Source organism: Paroedura picta, chromosome 9, assembly GCF_049243985.1.
Source record: "Paroedura picta isolate Pp20150507F chromosome 9, Ppicta_v3.0, whole genome shotgun sequence".
In the NCBI taxonomy this organism is placed as follows: Eukaryota; Metazoa; Chordata; class Lepidosauria; order Squamata; family Gekkonidae; genus Paroedura; species Paroedura picta.
In genome coordinates, this window is record NC_135377.1 from 56,683,583 (window position 1) to 56,702,144 (window position 18,562).

At 38.1% G+C, this 18,562-nt stretch overlaps 1 protein-coding gene across 1 annotated transcript in view; it reads left to right on the plus strand.

Moving 5' to 3' along the window:
- ZNF407 (zinc finger protein 407) overlaps positions 1-18,562 on the plus strand; it is a 413,320-nt gene that overhangs the window by 29,671 nt on the left and 365,087 nt on the right. Inside the window, exon 3 of the mRNA XM_077352915.1 lies at positions 8,844-8,958. Within this exon, the coding sequence (XP_077209030.1) occupies positions 8,844-8,958 (115 nt within the window). The remainder of the gene's footprint in view (positions 1-8,843; positions 8,959-18,562) is intronic.

Genomic DNA, 18,562 nt, shown 5'->3' on the forward strand with positions numbered 1-18,562 from the left:
ACTAGAAAGAGAATCAATAGGTAAGGCGTGCAAAAACATTATAAAAGAATATTAATGTTCTTGGTGTAATCTTAAAATAGGAGTTTTGCTTGTTTCTTTAGAAGATGCCAAAACTCAGGCTAGGCAGTGTTGTAAAGATCCAGTCAGGGAGGCCTGGCATTATCTTTAAGCATCATCAGGTGTCTTATTGTAACTACGATATTTTTGCTGAACCCCACGTGGAAGCATTTCAACCTTTTTAAAGCCACTAGTATATTTGTGTGTAATGTTTCAGGAAATGTTTTAATTTTGAATCTGCTGATGAGTCTTTTGGAGGTACAGTCATGTTCACATGGTCAGAGCGGCTTTTATAAGCCCTTAATATGCCCTCTTAAGGCAATAAAATGGAATAAAACTACAGGGAAGATGCTAATGGAGCTCTCTTTAGAATTCTTTATGCAACTGTCTGGTCAAGACATGTTGCTTATAATTGATGTGTCCATTACTTGAATTCTCTTGTAATTATAGTCAATAAGTCTTGTAAATGTGTTAAAGCTCACTAAAAGCATACAAATTCAAGAACAGAGTAAGGCTAATAATTTAAAATAATCAATGTAGGCATTTCAGCACTTAATTTCCCTTGTGTGTTGATAGCTGATCATTCTTAATCCATTAAGATTTATTTAGTCGTTTACAATGCAAAATAGGTTTGCACTGGTCACTTGTGCCATTTGAAAATGTCCACCAGGTTAAGTGCAGAATGTAGTCCATTAGTCTTCCTTGACTATATGTATTAATTGCATTTAAAATCAAGTTAATGTGGATGTAAAAGTGAAGTAACTATCAATATATGACAAAGCAACCCTACTTACATAAGTTACATCATTGATTGTAACATTTAGTAAAAGTTAGCACACTTTTTAACATCTTGTGTACGTCTTATCAGCCTGTATATTTTTTTATTCTGCTTTACATTAGATGTGAATGTACAGAAAAACAGGTTTGGGGCTTGACAACCCATATCTACCATTTTATTTTCCAAGTCATTTTTTGAGAAGTGTTGCAGAACAGTGTTTAATCTATTCTTTTTCTTGGTGCACCTTAAAATGAATTGCTTTTTTGATTACTTTGCTTATACACATAAAATAGTAAGGCTGGTATTTTTATTAATAGTTAACTGGAAGAGGTTTTTACTCTTCCAATTCCTAGGTTTTTTTCCCCTCTTCATACTTTTTGATTTACTGAATGTTTTATGTTTCTTCCCATCTTCTGTACAATAAAAGTAGTTCTGTATGAAATAAATGGGTTTTGGTCATCAAGATTGGGAGGTAGAAGAATAACACACCACAATGTATTCTCTTGTGTGGAGAAAAATGGCTGGAGCAAATGATGGTTGCATCTGCATTAGTATAATATCAGATTTCCATATGATATTTATATGCTCTTGAATTCTTTTGATTTCTTTGCATGTGCTTGTATCTTAAAATTGTCACTTTCTCCCACATGAGCTCCCATCTACTAGTCACTAGTGATTTCAAATAGTAGAAAATAAAGGTTTCCTAAAAGACTTGCACTAATTTCAAAACGTCTCACGTAGCAAAGGGGAGGTTATACATTATGTGGGATAACAAACAAGTCCATCATGCACTGAGAAAAGCAAAAAATAATATTAGGGATGGAGGACTTTTAAACTTCTAAATTAAGCAAGTCTTATAGCTAATTAAGAAGCAGAAATCTGTAAATATAGTTGCCAATCAGTGTTTCTTCTTTCTTGAAGATTCTCTCAGAAGTCATAACTTAAAGACTTACTGCACAAATATCCATTTTCCAAATCTGCAGACCTGTGTGTTGGAGAGAGGCCAGAACTCAGAGATAGAGCATGTTTTGCATGAAGAAGATTCCTGATTTAGTTCTTGAGATCGTCAGTAAAAATGATCAGGTTGCAGTTGCTAGGAAATACTTCTACATGAGACATTGAAGAGCTACTGTGTCAAACAGAGTAGACAATACTGACCACAGACCCACTGGTTTGACACTGTATAAGACAGTGATGTATTTTTTTATTTGATTTTTCAAAATGACATGGCCTTTCAGTTTTATCATTTTATATGGGCATGTATTGAGAACATTTCATTGCAGGGAAATGAGGTGGAAACAGCAGGCTCTTCTGCATGTGAAAAAGGAAAGAAGGAATTCTTTTTGATTACCATAAAAGTCCATGCTGGGGATCATGCTGGACAAAAACCTTGTAGGGTGAAGGAAACGGCAAAGAAGGGAATTGAATGAGAGAGAGCAAAAAGGTTGCCTGGATCCAACTCACTAATTTAAGAACTAGGAATGTCAAGTCAAGAATGGCACTGAGAATTAATGTGTTTTTGAAGAACCACCATAGATCTAATAGTCTCAGTTATGAAGGTTTGGGACTAGGGACCTGCATTTTGAATTTTGTGCACTCAAGCTTTCATAGACTAACCATTAATTTAGCAGTCATGCTTTCATTCAATTTCTTTTCCTCTTTATGTAGAGTTCCTACTTGTGCTACATCAGTATCATGGGAGCTACTTCTGTATGGCAAGGTTTCCCCAGAGTGTAGTATTATCAGTATATAGGAAATGCAGTGTTGTGTCAGTCATGTGGCTGTTTGCTAGCACCTCAAGAAGGTGTGCTATCCTAGAAAAATTCCATGCATGGATATATATCCATGGATATATATCAGAGCTACATAGGATCTTGGTATGACAGTGAAAGTCAGAAAGTCAAACAGTGCAGTTCCCATGTTGCTCAAATAATGTGGGAAGTTGGCTAGGACTGCCAATCTCCAGTTGGGGTCTAGAGATCTCCTGGAATTACAACTGATCTCCATGGAACTGCTCCCCTGGAGAAAATGGCTTCTTTGTTGTGTGAACAACATTCGCATTGCACCCTGCCTTCCCTAGGCACCTAGACCAGTGAGTCTGACCTCTGTTGTGGGAAAGATAATGGAGCAGATATTAAAGGGAGCGATCTGCAAACATCTGGAGGACAATTTGGTGATCCAAGGAAGTTAGCATGGATTTGTCTCCAACAGGTCCTGTCAGATCAACCTGGTTTCCTTTTTGACCAAGTAACGGGTTTGCTGGATCGTAGAAATTCGGTTGATGTCGTTTACTTGGATTTTAGTAAAACTTTTCATAAGGTTCCCCATGATGTTCTGATGGATAAGTTGAAGGACTGCAATCTGGATTTTCAGATAGTTAGGTGGATAGGGGATTGGTTAGAGAACCGCACTCAAAGAGTTGTTGTCAATGGTGTTTCATCAGACTGGAGGGAGGTGAGTAGCATGGTACCTCAGGGCTCAATGCTCGTTCCGGTACTTTTAACATATTTGTTAATGATCTAGATGATGGGGTGGAGGGGCTACTAATCAGGTTTGCAGATGACACCAAATTGGGGGGACTGGCAAATACTCCAGACAGAGTTCAACGAGATCTGAACACAATGGAAAAATGGGCAAATGAGAACAAGATGCAATTTAATAAAGATAAGTGTAAAGTTCTGCATCTGGGTCAGAAAAATGAAAAGCATACCTACTGAATGGGGGATACGCTTCTAGGTAACACTGGGTGTGAACGAGACCTTGGGGTACTTGTGGATTGTAAACTAAACATGAGCAGGCAGTGTGATGCAGCAGTAAAAAGGGCAAATGCCATTTTGGGCTGTATCAACAGGGGCATCACATCAAAATCACAAGATGTCATAGTCCCATTGTATATGGCACTGGTCAGACCACACCTGGAGTACTGTGTACAGTTCTGGAGGTCTCACATCAAGAAGGACGTAGATAAAATTGAAAGGGTACAGAGGAGAGCAACGAGGATGATCTGGGGCCAAGGGACCAAGCCCTATGAAGATAGGTTGAGGAACTTGGGAATGTTCAGCCTGGAGAAAAGGAGGTTGAGAGGGGACATGATAGCCCTCTTTAAGTATTTGAAAGGTTGTCATTTGGAGGAGGGCAGGATGCTGTTCCCATTGGCTGCAGAGGAAAGAACACGCAGTAATGGGTTTAAACTACAAGTACAACAATATAGGCTAGATGTCAGGAAAGAAATTTTCACAGAGTAGTTCAGCAGTGGAATAGGCTGCCTAAGGAGGTGGTGAGCTCCCCCTCACTGGCAGTCTTCAAGCAAAGGTTGGATACACACTTTTCTTGGATGCTTTAGGGTGCTTTGGGCTGATCCTGCATTGAGCAGGGGGTTGGACTAGATGGCCTGTATGGCCCCTTCCAACTCTATGATTCTAGAATATATATAATTTATTTAAATGATTCTGTAAAAACCAGGGAGGAGGTTCTATAACAGCTATAGGGGTTATTCCAAACAAATCAAAAAGGCCTTTACCTGCTGGTAGAAGTCAGTGATAAAGGGAGACAGATGTATTTTCCTGGGGAGAGAGTTGAAAAGTTTTGCTGCTGTGATTGAGAAGGCCCTTTCTTGGGTTGCCACCTGTCTAGCCTCAGCTGGGTAGGGTCACCTGCAGTATGACATCTGTACTGGACTAGATTGGTAGATTCATATGGGAGAAGATATGCTGGCCCCAAGCAATATAAAGCTTTACATTTTAATAACACCTTGAATTGTTCCCGAGAGCAAATTGGGAGTGAGCTTAGAGATGGTACAAGACTAGAATTATATGGTCCCTATGACCCAATCCGGTCAACATTCTGGATATAGCATTCTGTACCAACTATAACTTCAGGATTGTCTTTAAAGGCAGCCTGACATACAGCATGTGGAAGTGATGTGGATTTTACCAGGGCATGCACTGCAATGGCAAGATTCTCCCCTAGAAGAGCCTCAGCTGGCTCAGTGATGCTGGTGAAAGTGATCTTGGCTACACTGCTGTTGTTAATTCAGTAAGAGGTTTGGCTCAAGTAGCACCTTCAAGCTGTGAAGCTGCTCCTTTAGGGGGAGCACACCCCACCCAGAATAGGAGATACCCCAGCACCTGGGTCAAACTTTTCTCCCCACCAGTAGCACATCCATTTTGTCAGGGTTAAGCTTCAGTTTGTCTGACCTTATCCATCCTGAAACTACTTTCAAACACCTATTCATCATAGGTGTTTGGGATCCCTGGGATCTTCTGGAAGCACGCTAGATCTCCAGATTACCTCTCCCATTGGCTTTATGTAGATGTTGAAAAATGTCTGTGTTTGGGGAAGATAGAATCTTTTTATGATTCTTAAGATTCTATTCAATATGTTAGAATAAGTCGGGCCTAGTTAATAATAGAAAATGTGCTGTAGTATTCATATATTGATATCAAAAGTTAATGTTTTTATTCTGCCATCTTGCCCCCAGAACTCTCGAGTACATCAAATACTCTGGCTGATGAACCTGGTGGTCCTGGTTGGAAAGCAATCCATTTGTAGGAGAACAGGAAATAAATAGAACCCATGGACCACCAATGATAGCAAATAAAGAACAATTGGAGAAGGGAACTGAAAGAATATGGGGTTGAATCTGGAAGATATTTTAGCTTTTATGAAATAAAATGGAAATATAAATACACCTAGAGTGCTTTACTATAACTGGACACAGCCTTGGTACTATATATGGTTTAATGAGTATTTAAACTCATGAGTTAAAACATCAGTTTCAATATTTGAATTTAATGTGGAGGTAGATTGACTTTACTCAAATTTATTTTATTTTCATGGGTCTCTTTATAGAATACAGTGTTGATCTGGAATGCTACCAAATTAATAGTTAATTCAGTTTTATCAGGATAATTTAAATAAACTGGAATTTTCCAGTATGATGGATAGAATGTGATCTCTGTTAGCTGCAGTCTCAACCTGCTTTTGACATTTAAACATATAAAGCTGACTAGATATAACCATTCAGGTGCTAAATATATTTTACATCTACTTCTAGCAGTAGAAATGGAAGTATTAAGAGATCTGGCTTCATTGTCATTGAACTGTGAAATATTCAACCTTGTCTGCCCGTGCTTAGTACTGTTGACTTTTTTATTTCTGTTGGAAGATTAAAATTAAATGCTTCATTTTTCGTCAGCTTTTGGGAATTAAATTAGAATTTAAGACTCAAAATTTTTTTTACTGAGATCCTCAATTTAAAACAAAGTCTTCTTTGAGGATGTTCGGTGTTCAAGGGCACAGCAGAAAGGTTCATTGATCAAGTATGATGTACTGTAACATTTTTCTTATCCGAGCTCTTTTATGTATATTTATTAAAGATCCCATATTTCATATTATGCTTAACTATATTGGAAGAAGTTCTTCACAAAACATATCCCAAACATAATATGAAGTATCTGCAAGCATATTGCACTTACACTTAACTGCAGTTCTGGGATTTATGGATATAGAGATCTGCTAGTCCTATAAAAGTTGGAAAGGGTCATGGTGTACTTTAAAAGAACGTGTCATCACTTAGATTCCCAGTACTGACACTTGCCATATTTAATGATTTCATTTTTGTTAATCTGATTTTAACCAAAGATGACTTTCCAATGTGTAATTTCACTTTTCTTTGGCTGGATTGTGTTGCTAAAGAACAGGTCATTTTTGTTTTCTCATGAGGGATTGGGGAGGAGGGAGGGATCTATAACTCTTTGGACTCTTCTAGGCAGTTAAAGTTTGTTCTTGAAATAAATAATAACTAAAATGTCAATACTTCCAGTTTTCAGAATAATCATAAATTCCTGACCATAAAACAGTCATAAAGGTGTAATATTTTATTAACTGTATATTCATACACTGCATGTCATAGCAATAGAAAGGCCATGAATCATTGTTTCTGTATGACCCAAAGCAAGAGGAAGAGAAATCTGAAATGTTGGTGCTAAAACTATCCATTATCAAATTAGAGGAACACAGTGAAAACAGGCAATCTGTCTCACTACATTTTTTTACTTTAAAATAAAAGAAAACATTTTTAGGTATAATCCTCCTATCATTTATGAACAAGCAGTATACACATTTCATTAGGAGAGCTGTTTCTTTCAGCTGTGGACACACTTTAGTGCTGCATTTCACTTGGTTCTTCTCTTTTTGGTTCCTGGATAATTAGAAGGAGGGAGAGGCTAAAGTGTTCCTCCTTCCAGCAACTGCCTTTCTGAATCCACCAGTGGGGAATATTTATTGGAGGCAGGATGGGGACAAGTTAATACTTTGTTTTTATAAGTAAGCTATGGAGCTGCTCCACCAGGCTTTTACTTGAGGTCGGGGAGACAAAAAAAAGATATAACCTCTTCTAGGGCTGGAGTCCTCATTATAATATCATTATAATATCACCTCATTATAATTTAATATAATATCAATATTATCTTGTAGATCTGGGAGACTGGGGGGAAGGTTAGGGTGGGGCTAGTGGTCTAGGAAAGGAATTATGTGGCAGGGAGGCAATTCGCAGGATGGAAGGAAGACTCAACACAACATTGTTTGGCAAGAAAATGGCCACAGCTTTATTAGACAAAGGCACCAACAAGAGCAGATCCAGCCATCTTGAAGCCAGCACACTGCAAGGAAGCCCCTGCACAATCAGCCAAACACCCCAATACCCATCATGCCATGCATGCTGTGGTTTGAGGTGCAAGCTGGGCACTTGGGAGGTGACAGCTAATATTGAGGCACCTGTGGGCATCTGCCTCTACCAAGGCCCCCTTCTGTCACCCGGATATGCTAGCCAGGTAGCATCCCAGATTAAAGGTGTCAAGGCTTTGCATCACACATTCCCTTAAGGAGGCCCCTCAAAATGGGAAAGGTTGGCGCACTTGCATGACCTCCCCGCAAATATGGATCCGCTCCTTGAACAAACTGCAAGCTGTGACAAAATAAAACATCTAAACAGAAAACAACAGACAAGATACAGAAACAACAAAATCAGGTAAAAGGCAGGTTGGGTGGGATAGCCACTTCTCAGGAGGAAAACAGGCTGGCCTCTGTTTAAAGGGACCGCTGATAGCCTCTAAACCTGCCCCAATCACGGCCAAGGCAGGGCGGGCTACTGTATTGGATGTGTGCCAATCACCTCAAACGTCACCAAGAGTCTCCACAACTGGGTCAGCCCTCCCCTGTAGCGCTTCCCAGCCATATGGAGTCCACCTACCTCCCTACTGCCTCCCGCTGCTACAAACATGTGACCACTTTAAGGTGGTATCTGTGCTTATGATTATTTTGATATAATTGTATTGTTTGTTTTACTTGGTTGTCAGCCGCCATGAGACAGCAGGCCTGGGAGCGATGGCATGTAAATATAATTGATAAAATAAAGAAATAAATACTTAGACCTTTTGATCAAAAAAGCAGGATATAAATTGAATAAATAATAAGATTAAGTAATATGGCTTCCTTGTGATTATGAGGAAAAGTCTGTCTGCCAAATTTGAAAATCTGTTGTGTTCCACGAAGATCAGTGGGATGCAATCCAGTCTTTATGGGACTGTATCACAAGCCTTAGCTGGTTAGGGAGAAAGTAATGGAGCAAGTTTTCTGACCTTGTTTTAAAGTTCCCCAACAATCTTATCTTTTAATTATCAAATCTGTTTCAGTAATGAGTGAGTGCTCATTAATGAAACCCCATTCTTACTTAACTTTTGTGTTTGAACTTCAGAGAAGTATCTTTAATGAGAAATATGTGGCAAATACCCTAGCAGTATCCCATGAGTTATAAATGTATGCAACAGTCATCTTTCTTTTTAGGGCTACGTGAGATTTTGAAACAGGTTAAATATTGGGTAGTGGTTTTCACACGCACATATGCTCTTTTTATAAAAGGCTATTTTCCTCATAAAATGTGATGTCTTTAACCAAGGGTAATATAATATTCTTATTCAGCTCATATCTTATGCTAAATTTTACTTAGGATCAAAGCCATTCAAGTGCAAGATTTGCCACTTTGCAACAGCTCAGCTAGGAGATGCCAGAAACCATGTCAAGAGGCACCTTGGGATGAGGGAATACAAGTGTCATGTCTGTGGGTGAGTAAATTGAAATAGTTCCTCCCATGGTTAACCAGAGAGAAGTGCAGGCTATGCTTTATTTCAGCCTTCAAAATGGGAATGTGAGCAAGAGGGGCTAAAATTATGCACGCATAGCCTCCTTCCCATTGTTATGGTAAATTCCTTAAATACAGTTATGACATTCTTTTCCTACTTCTAATCCAGCACTGCAGATGAGCAATTTTATGGGCTACAAGGTCAATTTGAACCTGTAATCTGTAAATTGACTAAATTATAGGATGTTCACTCACATTGCCAGGGAGAACTGTAAATTCCTTTTTTAAAGACTTAAAAATAATATAGACTTTAATTTGGTGTGCGTTTTGTGTATATGTGCACATACGTGTATTTGTGCTGTATCTAGTTATAATTCTAGCTCATTGAATGGGCCCTGGTAGAGTTTCTGTATATCAGGAAACAATAGAAGGAAACTTTCAAAGGATTTTGCATATTGCTACTTGCAATGTGTCTATTAAAAATTCAGAGGCATTTTGCACATGTGCTGGTGGTTGATTCAGGGGGGTAAACCTTCTCTGTTTTCCTTTCATTTATAACAGTTATTTTGTCTGAAGGACCATTCATAATGTTTAATTGTCCTTCAAATGTGTTGCATTTAATAAAGCCCTGAGACTCTTTTGATGCAAATCTAATTAATTTAGCAGAAATGTTAAAAGGTTTAAAAATGCCACAGCATATATGGTACGTCATAGGGCATTCAGAGGTAGGTTTTAGTGTATGTCTGTTAAAACTGTGTTTTAATGTTATTATGTGAAAAGCCTGAGCAAATACATGCAACATATGAAATACTTTCTTCAAAAAAATACAGGTTAAATAGCAGTGGAAACCATGGAGTGGGATGGGTTCAGTTAGGTAACATAGTCCACGTGGTTAGTTAGGGTTACTAGTTCTCCTTTGGGCTCTTTTAGGAAGAAAAAAAAACCCTGATGAAAATATCCTCTTTTTTGGGTTGGGAGGCTGAGCCTCTTTTTCCCTATAGTTCTCCTGTGGAGCAAATGTCAGTTTAAATTGTAGGGGTATTTAAAATGAAATTTGTCATAACAATCAGTTGTTTGAAGTAGTCAGTTGGGAAATACACACTCTTTTTTGCTTTTCATGGTAACTCCATAGTTACTGATATTTTTTCAGCAGAAAATTCTTCTCATCAGTACTTAAAATTAAAACCTGGAGGAAGAAAGTGAATTCAGAATTACAAGGCAAATGTGTTTCACTGATTTTGTCCGTCTTTTACACACAATGCTATTTAATTGGTAAGGGTGGGTTTTATTCCCTTGTGGGGGGAAGGAAAATGGCAAGTTGAGGGTCATGTCATTTTATACCACAAGGGAAATGATTATGAACTTTGTCCAGTGTACATTAATTGAGGAGTGTTGCCTTATAACTTGCTTGCACGTATCATAATTGTATGCTGTGCTTAAACAGCAATCAGTTAAAATGAGCAAGACTTTCTTGCATTACACATGGTCATCACCCCCCCCCTTGCCGGATGAGCTGTAGAAATGGTATTGGTGCATCTTTTTAATTAAAATTGGCATACTTGTCAAGAATAGGTATGTATTGTAGTTTAAAATGGTGTAACTCTGCTTAGGACTGCATTGACAGTCATTTTAGATGTCGTACTGGAGACTTCTTTGTGAAATCCTAACTGGAGCTGTTCTCATCTAAGCTCACTGAAATTAATGGGTTTAGAAGGATATTACTCTGTTTAGGATTGCACTGTATATCTTGCTGCGTATCGTCGTTCTTTTGTAGCAACATTGTATTTATCATATATATCATAATTACGTTTTGGAATTATAAAATGACCTGAGTGTGTGAGAGATGCTGTTGCTGAATAAAAGTGACACATGCCTGTCTCTGTCTACTAAAATTTTGCAGTTGAAATAATAGTTACAGTTCAACTGATATGTAATTTAAGTGTTTGTAACCTTCATGCATTAGCAGTAGCTGACTTGGCCAAAAAAATGGCTAAACTAGAAAGATATTTTTAAAAAAAAGAACATGGCCCAATCCCCTTGAACAGTCAACTGAAATAATTAATATGTCAGCCTGGGTGTGTGTGTGTTGGATGTGGATAGAATACACACTCTCTGCTGTATTTCTGCCACGCTAACCAAAATGATAGGAAAGTGCACAAATTAAAAAATGAAGTGGCAACATAACATTACTGGGATTGGCTATTGGAATAGTGGCAGTATAGTGCATTGGCACATTAACACCACTGTCAATGTCAATTCATTATCATTGATGGCTAAATAATCTTAGAAATGCTCAATGGACCTATTAGTTCCTGAACATAAGCAGCTCATGCTGCATTTCTTCATTAGCTTTAATTGCTATAAATTTGCCTTTTTAAAAAATCATGTTTTAAAAGGTGAAGTGATCTTTCAGGAACATTAACTTGGTAGTTTTGTCACAAACAGAAGGTCCTGTACTATGTTTTCTTTTCAGCGGTAGTTAAAATTTTGTCCTGTGGCTTTTAGATTCCAAACAAGAAGTTTTCTATTAGTTGGAAGGTTAAATTGTTTTCAAATTGCCACACAACCTGTTTGGGCATTTTTAAAAGGTGAAATGTCAGCTCAAAGCTGTGGATAATTATGGATGTAAGGTATCACTTGATTACTAAGAACTACAATTCCGTTATGAATCAGAAAATGGGGGGGGGGGAATTTGTAAAGTAATGCCAGTTTGAATGCTAAAAACGTATGTGCAACAGTTAACACAGGAGAAAAAAACAGCAGTGTTTTTGCATGTTGCTTTTATTGTTTTAAATCTAAGTTTAATTTTTTCCAGCTGCACAGTAGAAATACTTTGCAATAGAAATTGGAAGCTGCTGATATTCCAGCATTCGAAATAAACCGTCTGCTACTCATTTCCTTATTGGCATATGTGTGGTGATTGTTTTCCTTTGCGTTATGTTCATGAATGGGAAGTGCATCCCTTCTTTGAGAAGGGATCTGTTTTCAGTGAATACCCAACTGCTACCTATTTAAATTTAATTTTCAGAAGTCTGGCTATGCAGTTGTTCATGACATCAAGTTAGATTTGCAAATCTAACTGGTTTCCCAGCATTTAAGATTTTTCTTTTAAACTTGCATAGTGGAATTTACCAAAAGGGCTTATTGTGCACTTTTGAGATTTTATGCCTCAGGTATGTGAAAAATGAATTGTTCAGCACTTAAGATTTTGAACAGAATTTGTAAGGAACGTATACATTTTAAATGTCTACTTCACATGTTTTTTGTGGTTTTTTGGATACACAGCTTTAAGGTAACACACACAACTAACAATTTAAGCTATTTCCTTTGTTTTTTATTCCTTAAAGTGTGAGTTAGTGTCCTATGTTAACGTTGATAATCCTACTCAGAGATCGTCTTACATGTTCATGCATTAACTTTAAAAACATACCTTTGATAAAATATTAGCATATAATTTTACTGCTGTTCAGATTTCAAAGCACACTTTGCATTTTTTAACCAATCAAAAGTTTTCAAATAATTAGCATTCATGTGTGTCTTCTTTCCCCATCTTTTTTGTTTTTTTCCCAGATGTCCTGATTTGCTGAAGTGCTTTGAAACTTCTTTTAGTGTTTGCCCCTGGTTGTTTTGCCAGCATACTGTGATGGCCTTCTTTACTATTACATTTGTTGTTTCAAACACGAGTCATTCTGAATTTTGAGAAAAAACTTGGCAGATATGTGAAGTTAAATGGAAGTTTCATCTTTATAGTATGCTAGTGTTTATGTGAACAGTGTCACAATGAATGGGTTAAAAATCTTCTGAATTAAAGATGGGAGTCCCCAAAACGTTTTCCGCCCAAGTATGTGTACTGCTTCTTTTTACGTGTGTTACTACTGAGGGTCTTATTTTTTCCCACAATAGGAACAGACTAGATACATTGTCCATTTCTCCCTCTTTTTAAAATTGGTTCCAGAATATTTGAACATGGGTAGTTCTTCAACCGATCACTAGCTTGCACTTGTGAAGTCTTGCATTTAGAGAACAAATAAGTTGCATTCTTAAACTTGTTATTAGGAAGACTGAGAACTGCGCATCTAATTTTCACATGTGCTTTAATGTGAACTATTTGTTCTGTGGCTAAGAAACAGCTTAAATAGAAAGCTGGAACTTTCAGTAAAACTATTTTTGTGTGGTGTTACCTATTTTTTTTGTGCACTAGAAGGGATCTCTGTGTAGATGATTATAATGTCACTTTCTGACCTTTGCAGCTTGAATAATTGTAAATCATTGCTTCATAACGTGTCAGAGAATGTCTGTACTAGGCAATTAAATGGCAGAATATAATAGACCAAATTATTGCCTGTCATGTTTTCAACAACACAGTTAGTATTTGAGTTACACTTAATCATTACGTGCATTAGCAACTTCATTGGAATCCCGCTTCAGGCTGAGCATGAAATACATTACATTATTTAAACCTCTAATGGTAGAAGTCATTTATTTGTGTTGAAGTGTACAACATGCAGAGTTTCATAAAGCAAGGAACACTTGAGAGCTTAATTTATCCAAATCAAAGTCTAAAGGCAGATAAACACAAGTGGCAAAATTTAGTAATTTTTATAGGCTGGAAATATTTAAAAATACATGGTTGTGGGTAATTGTAGGCAGCAGGAATAAATTGAAATCACTATTTTTAGTTGTCTCAGAAAACTAAAGCTGTTGTATACTTAAATCATCAAATGCACCACAGAATTGCATTTTTTGAGTGAATAATTAATTACAGACATGATATCCACAGCTGTATCCAAGTAAAACAATGCTTGTGTCTGCTCTCAAATCATTAGGTTTATCTATATGGGAGAGAAGCTGGCCTCAGATATAATGATGCTTCAACCTGTGGGTGTTAGTTAACAAAGGAAAATATTGTACTTGTAACAATAAGAGTTCATTGTCAAGCCACACTTTTAAAATCAAAGAGTTTGGAAAATGTTAAAATTACTTGGTGTGAGCCAAAGATGATCTTTGTTCCATTACCTTCTTGCCTGTCACACAGGTGATACCAGTCAAGGTTTATATCAGATACCCTTTAAATGAATTGCTTCATACTTTTGCCATTTGATGATTTTTATCATGGATGGGACTGTTTCCTTTGTGTAAACCTTGCCTTCATACCCCAGCTTTTCCCTCAAATCAATCTTAATTAAAAATTAGATTTTTAGTCAGTAGTTTGACTTGAATGGAGATGGATAAGAATACCATTGCTCAAAAATTTTGCAGTAACAAGATATGTAATATCTTATAAGGTTTATATGAACAAGACTCTATGAATCTTATGTTTACAATCTCTTGACAAAGGTGCTTCAGATCCTAGATGGGTAAGAATATCTTGGAGCTTTTGGGACTATGGGGCTGAACTCAAAGAATTTAAGGTATTTGCTTTAAGATATGAAGTAGCCCTAAAAGTAGTGAGCGGTTACCACTGTTGAATAGCTCACAGTATGCTTCAGTAGTGTCCAGCATGGCAAATGAAGCAGAAAAGTCAAGGCCAACTTCTAGTTGTAATGCTGTATGAAAAACGTATTTTTATCCACCTGTGCTTCAGATGAGTTATGGCAGTGCTTTTGTTGGACTTGCTGAAGTGAAAAGATATGAAAAGTATATACTTAGCTGAATATATGTTTGTATTTGAGTTAGGGACACTATCAGTGATTTATGCCTGTACCTCTACTATATATAACTGAATGCAATGCACTTTCAAACTGTAATTATAACGATACGTACAGCTATATGATTATGATATACTGGCCAGACACTGCTACTTGTAGAGGTCTTTCTTTCTTTCTTTCTTTCTTTCTTTCTTTCTTTCTTTCTTTCTTTCTTTCTTTCTTTCTTTCTTTCTTTCTTTCTCTCTCTCTCTCTCTCTCTCTCTCTCTCTCTCTCTCTCTCTCTCTCTCTCTCCTCCCTCCCTCCCTCCCTCCCTCCCTCCCTCCCTCCCTCCTTCCTTCCTTTCTTCCTTCCTTCCTTCCTTCCTTCCTTCGTAATGAAGAACAAAATACATTACCAGAAACTTTTGTTGCAGGACAGGCCTAGTGCTTAATAAAACTGAAACGATTGTGAATGTTGCATTCCACTCGATTTATTACAATTAAGTATGCCTATGCCAAAATAAGATGGGATTGCTGAACCTTTTTAGCGAGAGAAATACATTGTCCATTTAAGAAAATGAAATGCATTGTGAAGCACTTGAGTTGTGAAACAGGTAACAATTCAGAAGCCTTTGTTTTTGCAGACTTGGCTGAATCCATGGGCCATTTTATTCTGCAGTCCTTGTCTATGCATATTAAAAGACAGATGAGGCCCTAGGTTGAAAATGCAAGACATGCTGGGTAATATTTCCTTTAGTGAGACATAGATGAATATGTAGTTATGTGAGTAGTCCTTGGTATGCTTAGGAGAGGCTTAGTGTCATCAGGAAGTATCCTAATCAGATGCCTTTACATTCTGACGTTTATCCTGATTTGCCCTGTCCCCACTGATAATGATGGCTATCAGTTGGCTGCCTTCTTGTAAATAGTCACTTGGGGCTGAAGATAAAAGGCCAGCACAAAGCCCAGTTTATAGTAGGAATGGCACAAAAGAAACCTATAGATGTTTGCTAGCTTTCCACTCTTCCAAAGCACAGATGGTAATATGACTTGCCCTTCTTTGTATATTGAAAAGAGAGGTGTTTAGATACTACCTTTGTCATATCCAATCCAGTGGATCAAGATCAATGCCACAATAGTTTCAAGCCCTGTAGAAAATAAATTTTCTTATAAATGCAGAACTGATCTCAGCACTGGCATCAAAATATCCAAGTCACATGCCATTGTGTCTTTGCAATATGGCCTGAGCAAATGAGAAACATTAGAAAATAAATTGAGAACATTCTCATAAAATATCTCTTCCAATAAAGTAACCTGGTTTCTTTCTAAGTCAACTTATTGTATTTTTAAGGGTTTTGATAGTATTATATTTTATCGTCACTGCAAACCACCATGAGACTACAGTAAGCGGTGGTATATAAATGCCTAAATCAATCAATCAATGAATCAATGAATCACTGAATCAATCAATCAATCAATCAATCAATCAGTTTTTCAGAGTTGTCTCACTTCAGCACTGTGGTGAAGTGGTTAAGAGTGTTGGAGTAATATCTAGGAGATCTAAATTTTAATCACCACTTGTTCCATGGAATCTTTCTGGGTAACCATGGGACAGTCAGCCTAACCTAACTCTTGGAGTTGTTGAGAAAATAAAATGGGGAGAGGAGAATGATGTAAGACACTTTAGGTCCCCACTGGGGAGAAAGCTGGGGTACAAATGAATTAAAATAATGTAAAAATCCTATAGGACAATTTCTTTGCTTGTTTTACTACAGCTTCTAGGGGGGAAGCATGCTAATAATTGTCTCAGACAATGAAAAGTTCTCCTTGTTGCATTGTTAATATAGTAGTGGACAGTGTTAATGCACTTTATTGTATCTTTGGTGAGATGTCTAACTTGTTTCCAGTGTTCACTGATTTGTTGCTTTATAACAGGGAGCATCTGCTCACAGTTTCTCATATTGTGAGGTGAATATTTGTAAAAGACAAGTGAGACTTTGGAAAACTATCTTCCTCAGATAGAAAGCAGAGAACCTTTCTGATCACCTTTCTTCTCTCTTCCTACTTATTAAATACTAGCTTCAAAGCCTGTTCCTAAGAATGGGCCTTGAAAGGGCCCCCTCCCCTGGTCCCCAGCCAGGCAGCTTAAGGTGGCTTTGGGCCGCAGCATGCAGCTGGATCAAGTGGGGCGAGCGGGGGCTGGCCAGCTCATTAGCAGGCCCAGGACAGAGCTCCTTAGCAGGCAGTCAGCAGGCCGGGAGGCCCTCGTGAGCAGGCCCAGCTTAGCAGGCCAAGACGCCCTCCTTAGCAGGCCCTCCACCACGACCCTTTGCCGAGGGTCCTCTCACCTGTTGCTGGCTCCAGGTACTGAGGTGCGTCTGAGAGCAAAGAGGCCTAGAGTCCAGGGACAGAGGGCGGGAGCTGCAGGGGCAGGGCCAATCAAGGTGCAGCTTTGCTGGCTGCACCCTGATTGGCCCTATTCGAACTTGGACAGCCGGACACATCCCACCCTCCAGTCTGTTTCACAAATATATAGAGGAACCATGGATAAGGATGTGCCTTGCAAAGTTCTGGTTCTAATAGATACAGATCAAGAAAATCAGACAGAAGATGAGAAGTAGTGCATGGAGGAAGGAGCCTCTCAATTCTTGACCTTCATTCAGTCCTTGTTCTGTGGTCAAGCCAGCAGAAAAAATCTTTGGATAACCAGTGATGATGACACAGATGTTCTTCATGGGCTTGGCTCACTCCTTGCTACCAGCAATAAGGATTGCAGCGGTTGTTCCTTGGATGGTGGTTGTTTGTGAGAGAGATAATAGATATTGTTTGCTTGGGGCTCACTCCTGGCTACCAGCAATAAGGATTGCAGTGGTTGTTTCTTGGATGGTGGTTGTATGTGAGAGAGATAATATATATAGTTTGCTTGGGGCAACAAAACAGAGTGAACTGGCCTTGACTTTGGTTCAGGCCATATAGCAGCTAGACAATTTGGGAAGGTCTGCAACTCAGTGTTAGAACATCTGCTTTGCATGCAGATGGCCCCAGGTGCAGGACACTAGCTAAAAGGATCAGGTAGTGGTGATGCAAAAAACCTCAGCATGAGGCACTGATAGAAAGCAACCTCATGTGTTCAGTTTTTTAACATGTATATTTTCCTAGAAAGAAAGTTGTCTTCTCTAAGTTGACTGGTGTCTGGTCAGATGAGCTGGCTAAGGCAGGCTGGGAAAGGATGCGTTCAGTGCTTTAACATCCTTTCCCAGCCTGCCTTAGCCAGCTCATCTGACCAGACACTAGTCAACTTGGAGCAGACAACTTTCTTTCTAGGAAAGTATACATAATATGAACCTTCTCTTGGCAATGTTTGGAATATCAGTCAGTGCTACTCACAGGTGAGTGAATATGATTGAAAATAACAAGAACGTTGGTAAAGTGAAAGGGTTAAGGCCATGCTATAAAATCTTCAATATCCCTTGTATTCTACTAAGATTAGTAGAATAATTTAGTAAAAGAAAAAGGGAAATGTGATTTGGGTCCTTTTGGGGCTTAGATTAATGAATCCATGTTGGCTTCAATCTCATGATCTACCACTTGTTAGAATATAATGTATTCTTCCTTGTATTATGACCTTAAAAATATAATCCCAAGAAGGCAATCTAGTAGGCCCTTTCCTAAAATTGCATTTCAGCAACGATCTTTGGAACAGCTGTCTGCTGTGAATGGAAACTCAGAAATCTCAGTAGGAGGGAAGCCAAATTCCGAACCAAATTGCAAACCAGATATATTAAGCTGATGGTAAAATGATGTTCTTACTATTGGGCTCTTGATTAACAGGATGCTTCTACCTATCAGCTTGCTTTAAAAAGGAACATAATTGCATGTGAGTAGGATCTCTTTCATTACATCGTAGTAGAGGTGTACGGCACAAATGCTTCTGTTAAATTTGTTTTTCAGATTTCCTTC